The sequence below is a fragment of the Rhineura floridana genome, chromosome 3 (genome assembly GCF_030035675.1).
Source record: "Rhineura floridana isolate rRhiFlo1 chromosome 3, rRhiFlo1.hap2, whole genome shotgun sequence".
Taxonomy (NCBI): Eukaryota; Metazoa; Chordata; class Lepidosauria; order Squamata; family Rhineuridae; genus Rhineura; species Rhineura floridana.
In genome coordinates this window covers 144,987,132-145,004,158 of record NC_084482.1, presented here as the reverse complement: position 1 = coordinate 145,004,158, position 17,027 = coordinate 144,987,132, and the positions used below count along the sequence as shown (strand labels likewise).

Genomic DNA, 17,027 nt, shown 5'->3' with positions numbered 1-17,027 from the left:
TCATGGCCATTTCAGAAATCTTTGAGCGATTTGTCCTAAGTGAAGTGCACATTTGGTGATTATTTATAGTACATATATATAGATGAAGCACTATTGAAGCTATTAGGTTAGAGTCAAGGTAAAGTGGTATGAAAAAGGCCCCTTGATTGATAATTATGTAATTGGTCTTCAGAATGTAATGTTCACAAATAACTCACAACCATGTGTCCAATTGAGATATAACACATATAGACATATAAAATTTAGATGGAACCATTTCGATGACTAGAGTCAGCCAGGGTTTTTGTGTAAAATGTGACATTCCCTTTAGACAAAATGTGACCAAGATACAAAGATATGTTATGGCCTTTAATAGACCTTTCAATCTGTAAATTCTTATACCGTATATATTCACTTGCCTTTAAATATTTCTAAAAATAAAATGAACATGAAAGCCAGTTAAAACAACACAACAGAAATGCATGAAATTCAGCATTATTGCATGATAAATTAAATAAAATAAACACTCCCCCCCGTCTAATGCAATACAATATTTGAATTATACACCCATGTAAAATACTTATATCTTTGATCCCAAGTGGAGTAGTGGCTAAAGTACTAGGCTTAGATGTTGGAAACTCAGTATCAAATCCCTGACTGAATTTGAAGTTCACTGTAGGGCAAGTTGCTATCTCTCAGCCTACCTGACAGAGTTATTGTGACCTCCCTGAGTTCCTTGAAACAAATGCAACAAATAACACTGAGTTATTGTACCTTAGAGCTAAATCCATTTCCAAGAATGCACTACTACGGAGGTATTGTTTTCACATCAGAAGTGTGCCTTTAGACAAGAATTAAAAGATGACAGCTGGTGCTCTACATACTGAAAGGAAACTCAAACGGTTTGGTCAAATGGTACCTTATGAAAACAGGTACATGTCTTGGGGTCATTCATGCCCATGCCTCCTCAGCCTAACCCACTCTCCTTAGCCCCTTGTAATTTTGGTCTCACTAGAAAAGCACATTGATCTGTGTCCTGGATTTCCCTGAATCCACTATTTGGCCCTCTCTTTAAACAGAGGGATTCAAAACAAGTTAACCTGGTCCAGATTAACATGGTATTTAGCCAAGATGGCCAATGCTTCTTGAGATCCAGCGACACCTCGCTTACGTTCTTATTGGCTGACTTTGGGCCAATCATCATCTATCAGATTACCTATAAGGTTGCTGTGTGAGAATAAGACAGGAAAAGGCAAACCATTTATACCACTCCGAGTTCCTCGGAAGGATGATAGGATAAAAATGTAATAAATACCCAGGGAAGACAGTGTATGGGTGGGCATGAGCCCCATACTCCACACTGGGTTCCAAAACTAATGTCTAACCAGCTTCCCTGTCTCTAAAACAATGTAAGAAATAAGGAGAGGGTCAACATTTATTAGAGCTGGGCCTGTTTATTTCTCCAGTTAGAAGTATAAATTGATTCCTGTATTTAGCATGCCTCAGTCCAGATATATCTGAGCCGTCCGCAAAGCTTTTAGGCTTTCATTGCAGGAAACTACCAGGTGTTGGGCTTTTGCCCAGAGACTCCGGTTTTAGGGGGGTCCTCTCCAGGTCTCTGGGTGAGTCACCTTAATCTCCAGACTCTTAGCTTCATTTTTTACAAATTAAGTTTCTAGGTGGTCTGGTTCAAAAGATATAAACCAAAATGTCAGCTCCCCTCCCCACGCAACTTCTGTTAGTACCAGCTGCTCTCATCCCTGCCCTTTCAGGTTTTTAGCCAATAAGGGAAGCCAGGGTTGTGACTGACAATAAAATGGAAATGGACTGCCTTCAAGTCAATTCTGACTTACGGCGACCCTATGAGTAGGGTTTTCATGGTAAGTGGCAGAACTTGGAAAAGTTACTTTTTTGAACTACAACTCCCATCAGCCCCAGCCAGCATGACCACTGGATTGAGCTGCTGAGAGTTGTAGTTCAAAAAAGTAACTTTTCCAAGTGGTATTCAGAGGTGGTTTACCATTGCCTTCCTCTGAGGCTGAGAGGCAGTGACTGGCCCAAGGTCACCCAGAGAGCTTCATGTGTAGGGATTCGAACCCTGGTCTCCCAGGTTGTAGTCCCGCACTCTAACCACTACACCACACTGCCTAAACCCCATTTCCTTTTCCTGCTTGTCTCACATCTGTAATTCACTAAATATATAGCTTTCAGCAGCATAAAGAGTACTTTCTCTGTACAGGATTGGGACTTGCTTCTGAGTAAACATGCATAGGATTGCACTACAACAGAAGATCACACCAGGATCTTGGTAGGCATAAAAGTGTACATGCAAGGTTTTTTTAATTACTTGCAAAAATGGCATATTATACTTTCTATCTTTCAAATAATTTTTGAACACAAGTTTTAAAAAGTGTACATGCTGCAGTGTTATACTTTTCTAATTAAAGAGTGAAACAAGTTTAAATTTTACTGGATTGTTGAAGAGGTCAGTTTATTTCTCTTATTCATAACCTGTTTTGAAAACCTTCCCAATATGAAGTTTTTCTGGGAGTAAAGCTGTAATGCTAATTCCACATACCTGGGAGCTAACCCTATTGATTTCAGTGAACGTAGAAAAGGATTGTGTTGTAAATCTTTCCCCCTCCAATACTTTTTTAAAAAGCAATTAGGCACTTAGGTGTCACTGCTTTTATTTAGCAGGAAACTAATTTTTTAAAAAATGTTCTGCAATGGCCAACAGGTTTTGACAATAAATTATTATACGGGGTGTATGTATTTTTACATCTCTAGTGTGTGTGTATATTGAATATTTTCAAAAACCCTGTGACGTACGGTTGGAAACCAAGACAGCTCACAATGAGAAATACAGCCATTTAAAATCCAATAACCATAAAACAAACATAAACCAGTTTCAAAACAGCTTAAAGTGGCTTAATTCTGAATTTTGGGTTCCTTATCATTGAACTGCAATCCTGTGCATGCTTCCCAGTCTACCCTTTTTAATCTCTATCTAAACAACCTCAGTTCATACTGCCATTCCATTAATTTTCATCCTCCTAAAATAGCAGACCACGCCTGCCCCTTATTACTCTATGCCGATGATACGGCTCTTCTGTCCTTATCCAGAATAGGCCTTAGAAGGCTCCTTTGTGCCTATATGGCCTACTGTGATTTAAATCTCCTGACCATTAACTTTTCAAAAACAAATATTTTGTTTTTTTCCTCACAACTTTCCACCCCAGTCTGGAGAATTAATGGTCAGAGGATCTCCCAGGTTCGGGAATATAAATACTTGGGGATCACGTTTCATTCCTCACTATCTTGGACCTCCCACATCCGCTCCTCTGTTGCCTCGGCCAGGATCATGGCCAAAGCGCTACTTCGTTACTTTCTTTCTAAAGGTGGACAATTTATTCCTGCTGCTGTCAGAGTTTTCGCCGCTAAGATCGCTCCCCAACTCCTATACGGAAGCCCAATATGGATTATGAACTTCTGCTCCAAAATTGAGGCCACTCTCTCCAATTTTCTTCGTTCCATCTTTGGTGTCCCCCGCTGCGTCCCTAATGCAGTCTTAAGACTTGAGGCCGGGTTGTCTTCTCTAGAATGCCTGTCTTGGTCCCGAACACTGTGTTTCTGGTCCAAGATGGCCTCTCTCAACCCTGCGTTGTGATACCTTTCTGCCATCCAGTTCGACTGCTTCAGCAGTTCCTGGGCCAAAGCGGTGCAGCATAAATTTTCTTCCCTTGGTCTTCCACTGGAGTCCTTAACCTCTCCTGACCCAAGCTCAATTAAAGTGTCCATCAATAGGCGATTAAAGGATATAGATCTCCAGCGGGACACAGCCAATGCTGCCACAACCTGTTCCCCTATATATTCTGGTCTGAGGTTTTCCTCCCCCTTCCCCGCCCCGTAACTTGAATTCCTTGACCTCCCATGTTATAGATTAGCCTTCACCAGGGCCAGGTTTAACTGTTTAACGTCAGCCCTCCTCGAAGGCCGCTTTCCGGGTATCCCGCATGCCAACCGTCTTTGCCCTTGCCGATTTAATGAAATCGAATCCCTTTCTCATGTGCTTTTTACCTGTCCTTTTTATTCCATTGCACGCGTCAAGTTTCTAAACCCTCTGATTGCAAACCTGTCACAATCTAGTACAACCTTGGACAAATTGCAATTCCTTTTAAGTGGCACTGACAAATTCATATCGCTTGGGGTCGCCAAGTTTCTTCACATGGCTCAATCCCTACGCTGTGAAAATACCACTAATTCCATGTGACGACAGATGTAATTTTTGCATATTCTGTTACTCCTATTTTATATGATTGTCTGTTTTAATTTCATTTTCATGTGTAACGGTCCTTGACTGTACAATAAACTTGATGATGATGCTTCCCAGTCTGAGTAAACCCCACTGAATACATTGGGACTTGCTTCTGAGTAAACATGCACAGGATTGCACTATAAATATCTTTACAGGTTGTATAAATAATAATAATCGTCGACATTCATGCTTATATAAATATTTCTTCATATTATGTCTTGATATGTATCTGATTTCACACTATGGTTGTAAATTATTATTTACAAATTATTTCCTCTACATTTTAAGTGTACCCTTCTTCCTGGGATGGTAGTGGTCCCCCTCTGTTGTTTTTACCTTAAGGGGCACATTAGGCTAAACTTTGTAGCTTATTTCCATTTGAAAAATAAATTAAAATGATTTATATGCAGGCAAAGTTTATGTTGTAATGCAGATCCATATAATACATTAAAAGCACATCCAAATCACATTTAAAGTGCATGATTTCCCCCAAAGAATCCTGGGAAGTGTAGTTTCCCCCTCACAGTTATAGCTGCCACAACCCTTAACAAACTACAGTTCCTGTGATTCATGTGCTTCAAATGTGTGTTGAATGTGCTTTAAATGCATGGTGTGGATCTGCCCTAGTATTCAGTAGTGAATTGAAAGGAACAGTTTTAAAAGATACTTTTTAAAACAGAGCTATAGCTCAGTGGTAGGGCACATGTTTTGCATGCAAAGGTCCAAAATTCAATCTCTGGAAGAAACTGTTGCCTGGAATCCTTGAGAGCCAATGCTAGTCCATGTCAGGAGTACTGAGCTAGATGGTACCAATTGGGCTCACTCTGTATAAAAGAGGAAAGAGACCCAAGGGCCATAGTGACTCCAAAATTTATTTATGTATTTTATTTACAACTTTTATATATTGCTTTATTGTAAAAAAAAAAAACCTGAAAACGGTTTATAGAAGGAATCAAAACATAAAATTATTGGCAAGAACAATTAAAGACAGATATTTAAAAACATTCAAAATAATAAAACCAACATTGAGTTAAAAACTGATAAAAAACGCAATAGCTTCTACATGCCTGGGTAGGCTTGCCTAAACAAAAACATTTTTAACAGGTGCCAAAATGAGTACAATAAAGGCGACTGCCTAGTGTAAATAGGCAGGGAGTTCCAAAGTGTAAGTACTACCACACTAAAGGATCGATTTCTTACAAGAGCAGAACAAGTACTATGTGGAACCTGCAACATGGAAAGCACACCTTGAACTTGGTCTGGTAGCAAATTGATAATCAGTGCAGATTTCAGAGCAGAGGTATTATGTGCTGATAGGGTCTCCTTCATGTCAGCAATCGTGCCGCAACATTCTGCACTAACTGCAGCCCTCATGTTAGGTTGTGCTGCATGGGGATTTCTGTGACAGGCTGCTACGATTTTTTAGTTTTAGTTAGGAAGCCTAACTGGTTACTCATAGGAATCTTGTTGTGGTTGGTATGGTATTGCATTTAAGAAATCATCACTGTCTTTTGGTTCTCTTTTTCTATTTGCATTTCAGTTACCTCTGACCTTAATCCCTTATATCCATAGAAGCAACAACAGTGGTTCCATGTGGTCAGCTCAACCCCCTTAAACCCAATGATGCACCTTATTATGTGCATGATGGTTTGTTTCTTGCCCAATACTGCTAAAAGAGAATTCACACTCTGGCAAGTGTGGCTTCAATTGTTGTTGTTCCCAATCTACTGCCTGTGAAGATAGACCAAACCATGTGTGTTTTCTCTCTGCCAGTTATTATTCACTGGAATTGGGTTGACTGTCAAAGTGAGTTGCACATCAAAGGACTGATTTCTTACAGGAACAGAACAAGTACTATGTGACACCCATAATATGGAAAGCACACCTTGAACTTGGCTTGGTAGCAAATCAGCAACCAGTGCAGATTTCAGAGCAAAGATATTATGTGCTGATAGGGTCTCACTCATGTCAGCAATTGTGCCGCAGCATTCTGCACTAACTGCAGCCCCAGGGTCAGGTTGGGCTACATGGGGATTTCTGTGACCTTGGCTAACTGGCTGCCAGGATTTTTTTAGTATTGGTTAGGAACCCTGACTGGCTGTGGGATGCTGAGTTTTCTGCCTTACTCATAGGAATCTTGTTGTGGTTGGTATGGTATTGCAATTAGGAAATCATCGCCATCTTTTCTTTTTCTATTTGCATTTCATTTACCTCTGACCTTACTCCCTAATATCCATAGAAGCAACAACAGTGGTTCCATATGGTCAGCTCAACCCCCTTAAACCCACTGATGATGCACCTTGTTATTTGCATGATGGTTTGTTTCTTGCCCGATAGTGGTAAAAGAGAATTCACATACTGGGAAGTGTGGCTTCAACTGCTGTTGTTTCTAATCTACTGCCTGTGAAGGTAGACCAAACCATGTGTGTTTTCTCTCTGTTAATTATTACTCACTGGAATGGGGTTGACTGTCAAAGTGAGTTTATAGCAGCCCACAGAACAGACAGGAAAAAGTAGTGAATCTTCTTAACTCTTACTCATTTCTCAAATCTCTTTCTGCAGTGAAGGGTCACGTCTGTAAAGAAGTTTGGAGCAGCCACGTTAAAAGGCAGACAGGGCATTCCAGGCAGGGGGTTGCCAACCCTGCTTTGATATGGATATCATTGCAAAGGATCCCTAGTCAAGCCTTACCAACAGCACAATCCTAACAATATCTACTCAGAAGTAAGTCTATGGGGCTTAGTCCCTTAGTAAGTGTGTTTAGAATTGCAGCCTTCAGGGGCATCCATCTTTATTCCTGAGTGCTCCCATCTAACATCTCCACAACATTAGGCTCCCTTCTTCCTACAATGGCTTTCTGGTGACTGGGCTGGCCTAAGGCACTTAAACCCTTCTTGCCAGAAGCAAGTAGGCTAGATTAAATGTTCCTTACCCAGGCTCTCAAAGCAGATGAGAAGGAATGATCCCATCACTTCAGCTGGACCTGGAAACACACTTATTAGCTAAGATTTCTATCTAAATTTCCAATCAGATAATTTTTTTTGTTTGAGTGGTATGCTCCAAGCAACTGTGGTGGATGCTTAATGACATCACTAGGGCCTGCCCCTGAAATCTCAGGGTTTCGGATGCCTCTGACCTGGCAACCCTACAGGGAACACTGCTGTCATCTTCAGGTGGTTCTTTTGCATTTACACTATTGGATTAAGAATGGATCAAAGAGAAGCTGTATTGCTCATTCAAAATATTGTCCATCCTAAAGCCACAGGGCTGAAAACTCAGTACAGATAAAGCTATAATGTTCTAGCATTTCTACAAATTTACATTTTAAAGTAGTGTAAAAGTTAATCAGAGTGGGGAGAAAAGGTTGAAAACAGTAAACTTTTAATTTGAAAGGAGCTCTCTCAGTACTCCCAAAATTGGAGCTTTGCTAGGATTATAAATAACCTGAAATCATTATCTTTAAAAGAAAAACACCAAATTGTTGCATAAAATGTATTGATACACAATGTGATTTTTTTTTAATATAAGCCAAATGTGTAAATTACAGGAACCTTAAGCTGTCAGCTCTGTTTACAGTAAGCAGTTCAGTTCTTAAATACCTTATCAAGGAAAACATTTTCTGCATACTGTTGATTGTGAAGTATCTGCTATCCAGAATAAGTTATGATTTTGGCAAAAGTGTTGCTTGGTGAACAAGCATTTATATGTCTCCTGAATGCAGAAACACTGTGTTTCCAAAAATCATAAACATCTAATTTTATTGCACCTAGAAGTCTAGATTTTGAAACTGGAGCAACGTTTCTTTTAAATGTGGAATGTGCAAAAAGGGAAACATGAAAAGAAAACAGCCATCTTTTCTGGCTTGCCTGCCATCAATGCATCTTTCATTCCCTTGTGCAATGGTCTTAAAAGGAACATAAGCTGATCCTATCCTGTATGTAATATTAGCCATTTTTTCTTTCTGAAATGAAACTATCCAAAAGTTTTATCAAGCTGTCGTCATCAGGTAGTTCTTTTGAATTTACAACAATAGCTGTTACAAGACTTCAGTAGGCAGAATATGGGTGTGGAGGGGCAAATATGATAGAGAAAAAAAATAAACAGGAGTAACAGTTGGTCTCACATGAAAGTGCTGCCTTTTGGAAGAAGAGCACTTGAGAAAATTTACTGGTATTTCCAAAGGCAACCCATGCAAAAGTGGTGTAGATGCTTAACTAACCATGGCATGGTCTCAGGGCTCATGATTCAGCTACTGTGCTAAAATTAATTAGGTCTGTGTCTGGCCAGTGACTGGATGAGAGACCACGTGGGCATGTTGGAAAAAAGGTGGAATATAAATGTATATAGTATCCTGTTGCGGGGATGGGAATGGTAGGCAAGGTATTTTCTGCCCATTCTTAAAATGCAGTCATTGGAGAAACGCTATGTATGTGTGTGTTTGTGTTTGGGGAAGTGTTGTATGACCTTTGTGGCTGCCATAAGGCCTTGTTTTGGTACATTGTTGCAAGCCTGCTTGGTTGCTGGTGACAGGTTTTGAGAGGAGAGACGCGATCACTTTAAGATTCTAGTAGGTGGGGGCTGAGCAGGAGAAATCTTTCTAATTGGCTGGAAGTTCCAAGCAGTAGGGAATTAACTGTCAGTCAGGAGTTAGCAGTTACAGAGCAGTTAGAGAGAGCAGCTGGGGTTGGCGAGGAGTTGGTTGGAGAGAATAGCTGAGGGAAGAACTGAGGCCTATATATAGATATATACCGAGGATGTTATTAACAGCTGTCTGGTGAAGATCAGAAGGAAGCCGGTGACTGAGAGTGTCTGAGAGGCTGCCCTGAAGAAAGATCTTGCCAAAGGTTGGCAAGGTTTTTTTAAAATGCTGGCTAACCTGTCAAAGCAGCGAGGGGCACAACCAGAGGAGCATGAGGGCACAAAGGCAGATTGGCCCATGTAGCTGGACTGGGTTGTGGAGGTGATTGGCTGGGGTGGAGGTTTAGGGAAACTGGCCTGAAGGAAGAGCCAGTTAAAGGCTGGTGACAACAACAATGTCTCTGGAGTCTTTAGAACTTGTCAGCAAGCACCTGTAAGGTGCCAAAATAAGTAACAGTATTCCCTTTTATAAATAGTACCCCTTTAATAAACCTAGTTTATTAAACATAGTTTAAGATTTATACTGTCTCTCAGTGGTGGTGTCATCTGATGCCTAAAGTCTTCTACACATGCTACTTGAGGGTTTAAAAAGGTATTCTGTGTGAATTGGTGGCAGCAAAGAATTAAGGAAGCCTGTTTTACATGAAATGAGGCCGAGGGACCAGGAAAATCCCGGACAGTGTATGAAACAATTATTTATACTTACAGCTTAGTTTAGATCAGGCACTAAAGCTGTATGGTGGGCCAGATCCTTATGTCCCCTACCTCTTGGACAGGTGGGCAGGGTGATCGTTGGGACTTTAAAGCACCATGCAGGCCTTGCAAAGAAGTCAGCACTTATCAGCTGACAGGCTCTGTGTTCAAGGAAAACTCTACTTTCTGCTGGGATTGGTTGCACTATGGAGTTCCCCATGGGGGATCCAGCTGGCTTGTTCTCATCACCAAACGGCTGATTGGTGGTAAGAGCAAGCCTCCCTTGCCAGTGCATTATTGGCAGCAAGACCCTCTGTTGTGTACTGGCAGCCACATCTCCACTTGCTCCTCACCTGATGTCACATGTATCGTCAGATGTGGGGCAGGTGGGCATGGTTTGGGGAAAAATTGGGCCTTGCAGGTCACATTGGGCTCGCGATTTTTAGGTTCCTGCCACTGGTATAGATGGCACCCTCATACCATCAAACAGGTTAAAGATTTACACTGTAATTATTATTAATGAGTGAGACAGGATCCTTTAAGAGATTTCAAGATCCCAAGCAACTTGGTGAGAGTTATCCTCTTCATCCATGCCTACTATGGCCTCATTTTTCACTATTCCCTTCTCATCAATTTTTAGGGGCCTCAAGATCAATGTATATCTTAAGGGCAAACAAGCATGAAAACATTTCCAATGAAATGGTCATTCAGGTAAGAAATCCTCACTTGTGAGTTATATGTATGAAAGTTTAACTTGTAAGTAATTGTGAAACTTGCTTCCTAATTAATATTGTACTCCAGAAAGCCAGAGGACAGTTTCCAGGGGAACAATTTTGGTATATTACACATGATGTCTGCCAGGTATTAAGACACAAGAATCAATTCTGAGAGTCTTACACCCTCTCCCATGTGTTGAGGAGTGAGTGTTTGAAGTGGGGACCCTCCTGTACTTGTGGAGGTTCTGCATGCATTTTAGTTCTAAATTTTGCAGAGAAACTACAATATTAGAGGAGGGTCCCCACTTCAGACCTCTGCCTTCCAACTCATGGAGGGCAACGAGAACAGTGAAGGGGCAGAGCTAGTGTTCTTCTCCTTAGCCCTCCCCCCATGTGTTCATTTAATACTGAATCAGAATGCCTGAAGAAAGCTTAAGACTACAACAAATCTCCAGAACACCCAACTCAGGAAAGGTGGATGACAGTAGTTATTTATTTGTGAATGTGAGCATCCAATAAAAAAAAACAATGAAGTTGGAAAATTCCTGAATACTGTTGGTCTTGAATAAGATCTGTCCTGGAGTATAACACTCAGGAAACAGTTACTATCAATCTCCTTATCGAAATCTGGAGCCTGTTTCTTCTGGGATGAGAGAAAGAAGGTATTAGGAAATAGGGCAGCAAGCAGCAGCTCTGAGTGACAACTCTAGCAAAGTAACTTAGGGATAATGGAAAGTGAGACCATGCACCAAAGACATGGCCAACAAAGTCAATTCTCCAAAAGGGATGGAGATTCCCCAGTTGCTTAAACTAATCAGGTCTAGGCAGCTTGTGACTCATAAAGTCAAATTCAGCCTCTTAGCCATCTATTTTTACTCCCAGGCAGGCAACAAAGCAGAATGTTCATTCTGCCCCACCCCCAATCCGGCTACAGTTTATAGTCGGACAACGGTTACACTTGGGAAGCCACAGGTTGTGAAAGTCTGAACTAAACAGACACCTATGTATGAGGTCTGAACTTGCTTTAGACACCTTTGTAATTTAGGAGAGTCTTGAATTAATTCTACCTATGTAATTGTTTTGTGCATCCACCAGTGGATACTACTCATTGAATGACAGAACCATAGCTTTAACACAGTATTATAACAATTCATTTCTCAAAAAAAAAAGGTGGTGGGATTTATGGGTCATTAATTCTATTCTACTCTGACACTAGATGGAGAGCAATTACTTTGTAGTGGGGTGAACAGTGGTTACTTACATTAACTTCTGTTATAGCAATATCAACGATGCTACCAACAACAATTAAGGCATCAAAAGTGTTCCATGCATCAGTGAAATAGTGCTGTTAGGACAAGCATTCAGTAGCACGAGAAAACAGAAACAGAAAAAAAAAGAGAAGAAAAAGGACAGTGTTATAACATGGAAACAGTCTAAGCTTCTGCAATGCTCCTGTACTGCATCTTTCCACCTCAAGTCTGAGAAAGTGGGAAGGAAAAAGCAACTAGTTTTCCCCCCAAATTGACATAACTGAACTATGAACAGTTTAGAAATATATCCAAATACTGTGACTTGTCCAGATAACAGATATAAGTAGGGAGACAGAAAAAGAGAAGTGGAGTTAAGGGAGTTTGGGGCTGGGGTATACTCACATCAGCTTCACTGAGAACGATGTCTACTATGCTGCCAAGAACGACGAGGGAGTCAAACGAGTTCCAGGCATCACTAAAATAGCCCTGAACAGAGCAGGCAGGGTGCAAATGTTTGTGATTACATATGAAATGTCAAAATATTTGCATACTTCTGTTTAGTTTTGTCATAAACAGAAATTACTTCAAACGAAAATTTGTGGTATCATGAGAAAAACCAAACAATATCGTCTACTGAAGGAAAGGCTTATATGTGACATGATTTGACCACCACATGCAACAGGAATCCGAAGCAGAAGGTCTGAGTAACGGCAAAGGGCACCAGCAGTATGAGTAGGTTTACATAGGACAGGGGTGGGGAACTGGATCCAGCCAGTGGGCCAGATCCTCATGCACACCCTAGTGGGCAAAGTTTGGCAGGTGGACAAGCAATCAAACCACACAGGCATTCTGCACAAGGCTTCCAAAGTTGTTGGCATTTGGAAATTCTGTGCACACCACTTCCCAAGCACCAACTACAAGGGGCTTTGGAGGCACCATCAATCAGCTGACTGGTGATGCCTGCAAAGCCTATTTCATCCAACCATATCTTTACATGCCACAAATCTGATGTCATATATAATGTCAGGTGTAGGCAGGTGAGTGTGGCTTGGTAGAAACAGCCTCACAGGCCAAATGGGCCTAATTATGGGCCAGAGGTTTCCAACACCTAGGCCTAGGTGATATCTGCCTTCCAACCCTGTTCAAATGGTGAAATGTCTGAAACTACACTATAACTTAGGGTGGCTATTCTGTTCCCCTAAACTATTGGATCTAAGGATGGGCAGATCAGCTTATTTCCAGGCAATGGCAATTTCGTATGTGTTCATTCACAAAATATGCACTTATATGGTATTTTTATCTCAATGTACGCATTTATAAATGATTTTTACCCCAAATATGCATTTTTCAAAAATATTTTGGTATGGTTCTTGAACAAAGTACTGTATTACAAAATTTGGATAAGTGCAAAATCTGAATAATAATTACATTTCCATCCACACACTAGTCCAGGAGATGTTGTTCGGGTCAGTTTGAATGGGAATTCACAGTAATCAAATTCTTCAAGCAGTCCCAGTTGGGAAACAGGCTCTAAGATCAGTCAGTTATAAGTTGCTTTCCAGAGGTCTTTGTACAGGATGTCCTTTGATGCATCCCCCTTTTATTTATGAAATAATTGCCTGTAGGCATGAACTGTGGAAAAGCTTAAATTAAAGCACTCAGAAGATTCAGGGAGAATCCTAAAATGCAGATGTAAATGTGTGCTTCCATGAGTTAACAAACCAACATCATGTTGAAAATCAAAAAATCAGTAGTGTTGAAACATATGCATGTAATAAAGTAGGGCAATTGACCCAAAATTGGACTACTCAGATGCTGTCAATTTTTGACTACTGTATGATTAATACTCCTCAAGAAACATTTGAAAATGAACCAAGTCAATTGGAAATGGAAAAAGATGGTGTCCAGAAAAGGAAGATTGCAGCATAATGGTGAAAGGAAGGGACGACAGCATAAAGCATTCAGGCCCTTTGGCAGTAGTCTTTTTAGAAAAACCTGTTATGTGCTATTAATATGCCTTTAAAACCAAAAACGGAGAAGGAAAATAAAAATAAGCCAGCGTAACTGACACTTTCAGATAGGTTTTTCTGAGAGTCCGTCTTGATGAGTAAGCGTGTGTGACCCTCTTTGTACATGGATACTGTAGTAACTCCCTTTCAGATGGCTCCAAGAAGTCTAGCAGGATCAGGGCTGGGTGGTTCAGCAGCTGTGGTCCAAAAAAGACAAGAGCACCAAATCCCTGCACGAGTTGGTACTTCTTCCAGGACACACCGATCCTCCACTTTCTGTTCAGCTATCAGAAAACACCCAATGTTCCTTTGGGTGCAATCTGAGAGAATTTAGCACACTTAACTGGAAGAACTGAGTTTGGAGCTTGATGAAACACAGGGGCACATTTACCGTTTGTGATATAGCTAGATTTACTGTATTAACAAGGGGCACTGTTATCTGCTTATTAGAATGCCTTAGCTTGCTGATGATTATCTTCAAGGCTCACACTTGAAACTGCTACACATCCCTGAGCCACAGCCACAGATGAAACCCATTAATGTAAATTACAGATTATGTGAATGGGATATAGTAACAAAAGGGCATTAGTAGAGTCCTCTGATTCACAGTACCTTTGATATGGTACATGGTAATTGCCCTGACCCAAAATAATAAACAAAAAGTAGAGAAATGCAGCAGCCTGTATAGCCTCTACAGTTATATGGCCCCAGCAACATGCTTTTGACTATTTGTCCATAGTGAATAAGGAAATGGCATGGGCTTAATTAATTTATTACCTTATTTATTTATTTATGATATTTATATCCTGCCCTTCCTCCCACTAGGAGCCCAGGGTGGCAAACAAAAGCACTAAAAACACTCTAAAATATCATAAAAACAGACTTTAAAAGATATTACAACAAAACATCCTTAAAAATATATTAAAACAAAACACCTTAAAAAAAAAAAGCTTTAAAACGTAGTAAAAATCAGTTCCAACACAGAAACAGACTGTGTTGGAAAGAATATCCAGGAGAAAAGAAGATTCAATTATATTGAATTATAGCCAGGTCCCATTAAAAAAGATACAGAAACCATTTTGAACAGCTCTGGTGTTACAAAAAGGACTAAAAATCCTTTTACTAGGAGTAAGGTTCTTTGAACTCTGCAGGACTTACTTTTGAGCAGACAGGTGTAAAATGGCACTGTAAGCCACAGTTTTTATTAACTGGATTATTCCAAACTATCACATATGATTTCTGAAGACTCCCTTGTTTCCTAGAATTTCTCAAGTATACAGTTTTACACAAACCCCTTTCCGAGAACACCTTATTCCATGAAGAGAGTATCCCGTAAATATTGTCTTCATTTTTCTTTATTTTACTTTCTGCACTTACAATACCATTTTAAAAAAAGAATTTCCAGCAATATAAAGCCTTGCTAGCCATGTTTTAATTAGAATTATAGAGCTGAAAGAGACCTCAAAGATAATCTAGTCCAACCTTCTACTGAGGCAGGAAATCTACTTCTACAGCACCCCTGAAAGATGGCCCTCCAACATCCTCTTGAACACCTCTAATGAGAGTCCACCACTTCATGAGGCAGTTTGTTCCACAGTTAAACAGTTTGTACTGTCAGAAAGTCACTCCCAACGTCCAGTCTAAATCTTTTTTGTGTAATTTGAACCCATTGGTTTGGATCCTATCATTTATGTTATAGCCTTCAAATATTTGAAGATTAGCCATAAACAGGAAACAGATGCCCCTAAAGAAATGCTGATGGACTAACATTCTTCCCTTCAAACAGAACACAGACCACTGAACAGATGGAAGTGTAAGACACTACTGAAGTGGTTTGTGAGTCTTGTGAGAATATTTCATTTGTAAGGAATGTGTCTTATAGGGATACTATGGGATCCTCTAAAATATTAAAATAGCATGTCACATATTTATTCCTATAAGGCAAACCTTTCCTATCAGTATGTACAAATATTGTTCCCAGCAATGCGCAAAGCCAAAGCAAGCAAACATAAATAAATAACGCTAAGTAAAAATAAATAAAGATGATTCTGGAAAAGGGAGAATGCAATATATGGACAAGTCACAGCAAGTAAACTTGCATCACACATCTCACAGCTTTCATCACTGCAACAACTTGGTATCAATCTACTTACTAGATATCTTTTCTTTTTTGGCACACAAATCTGATTCAAAATGGCAAGGGGAAATAATTCCATATTTAATTATGCAACAGTTGTCTTTCATGAAGTTATTATGAACATCTAATGTTATGTTTTAGATGGCATTAAAATGTTTTTATTTGTAAAGCAGATACTGGCATTGTCTGTGTTTATGTAGATGTTACTATGCATAGAAACAAATCCTGGGGAGTATCTTCTCCACACACCATGAGCTATAAAACATTTCTTCCTGAATATCTGTTACTCAAAACATTTGTTCTGTAATTCTATTTAAAATCTGAGTTTTCCTGGGGAAAAGAAAATCAGACTGGATTTAAAGGCCAAATGCTACACATGACATGGAAGTTCTGTGATTGGAATGCCTGACCAGAATCAGCCCAAGACATTTTGCTGCCTGAGGTGAAGGACAAGATGGCACCCTCCTTCTCATTTCACGTAAAAAAGCCAACTGGACTGAATCTTACTTGAGCGCTAGCAACAGGGTAGCATCCTCCACTGCATCTGAGGCAGCAGATTAGCTTAACTGGTGCAGATGACGCTTCATGGATTTGCCCTCCAACACTTCATCGCCACTCTCTGCCCCCAGCATTTGCTGCCTGAGGTGGCCATCTCATTCTTCCTAGTGGTAGGACCAACCCCTGCTCCTGACACTGTTTAATTTTCCAAAAATGAGCCATGCTCCCCTTGTTTAGATTTGGGCTGCAGCAAAGGGCATTAAATCTCACCTTTGCGCCACTGTGCCCATCTAAATCCCTCTTCCAAAGCTGCTATCAGCTGTGGAGGGAAAAACTTACAGATTTAAGAGCTTAATCCATACATTTTCCCTCATTAGCTAACGGCACCTTGGGAGAAGGGGGATATCTGTTGGTAAACAGTGTGGGACTAAACCCAGCCCCAGTCCAAATGCCCCTCCCCTACAACTGCTTATGTTCCAATAGTGGAAGTTCCACATCACATATAGTTTGACTCTCAGTGTCTTCTCAGGGATATAGCATATTATTGCTCTCCATAAAAAGGGAGTTGCTTTTTTTGTCTTCAAAGAACATCCGTACTCCAAGGCAGAGGTGGGAAACCACAGACCAGATGCAGCCTGTGGGACCTCCACATCCAGCCCACAGCCTCCTCTCCTCCCATTTGCTGTGGGGAGGGGGTGTTTTCAGGGGGTTCACAGTTGGGGAAGGAACAGTTAAGCCTCCCCATGCACTATGACTCCCTACTGAAATTGCCCTTCACCCCACAATTAG

The 17,027-nt window shown here is 40.5% G+C and overlaps 1 protein-coding gene across 1 annotated transcript in view; it reads right to left on the bottom strand.

The window, feature by feature from the left end:
- The window catches only part of CACNA1D (calcium voltage-gated channel subunit alpha1 D), a 316,751-nt gene that overhangs the window by 86,217 nt on the left and 213,507 nt on the right, over nt 1-17,027 (bottom strand). The window contains exons 30-31 of the mRNA XM_061618220.1: nt 11,997-12,080; nt 11,606-11,689 (exon numbers count right to left, since the gene is read on the bottom strand). Coding sequence (XP_061474204.1) covers nt 11,606-11,689; nt 11,997-12,080 — 168 coding nt within the window. The remainder of the gene's footprint in view (nt 1-11,605; nt 11,690-11,996; nt 12,081-17,027) is intronic.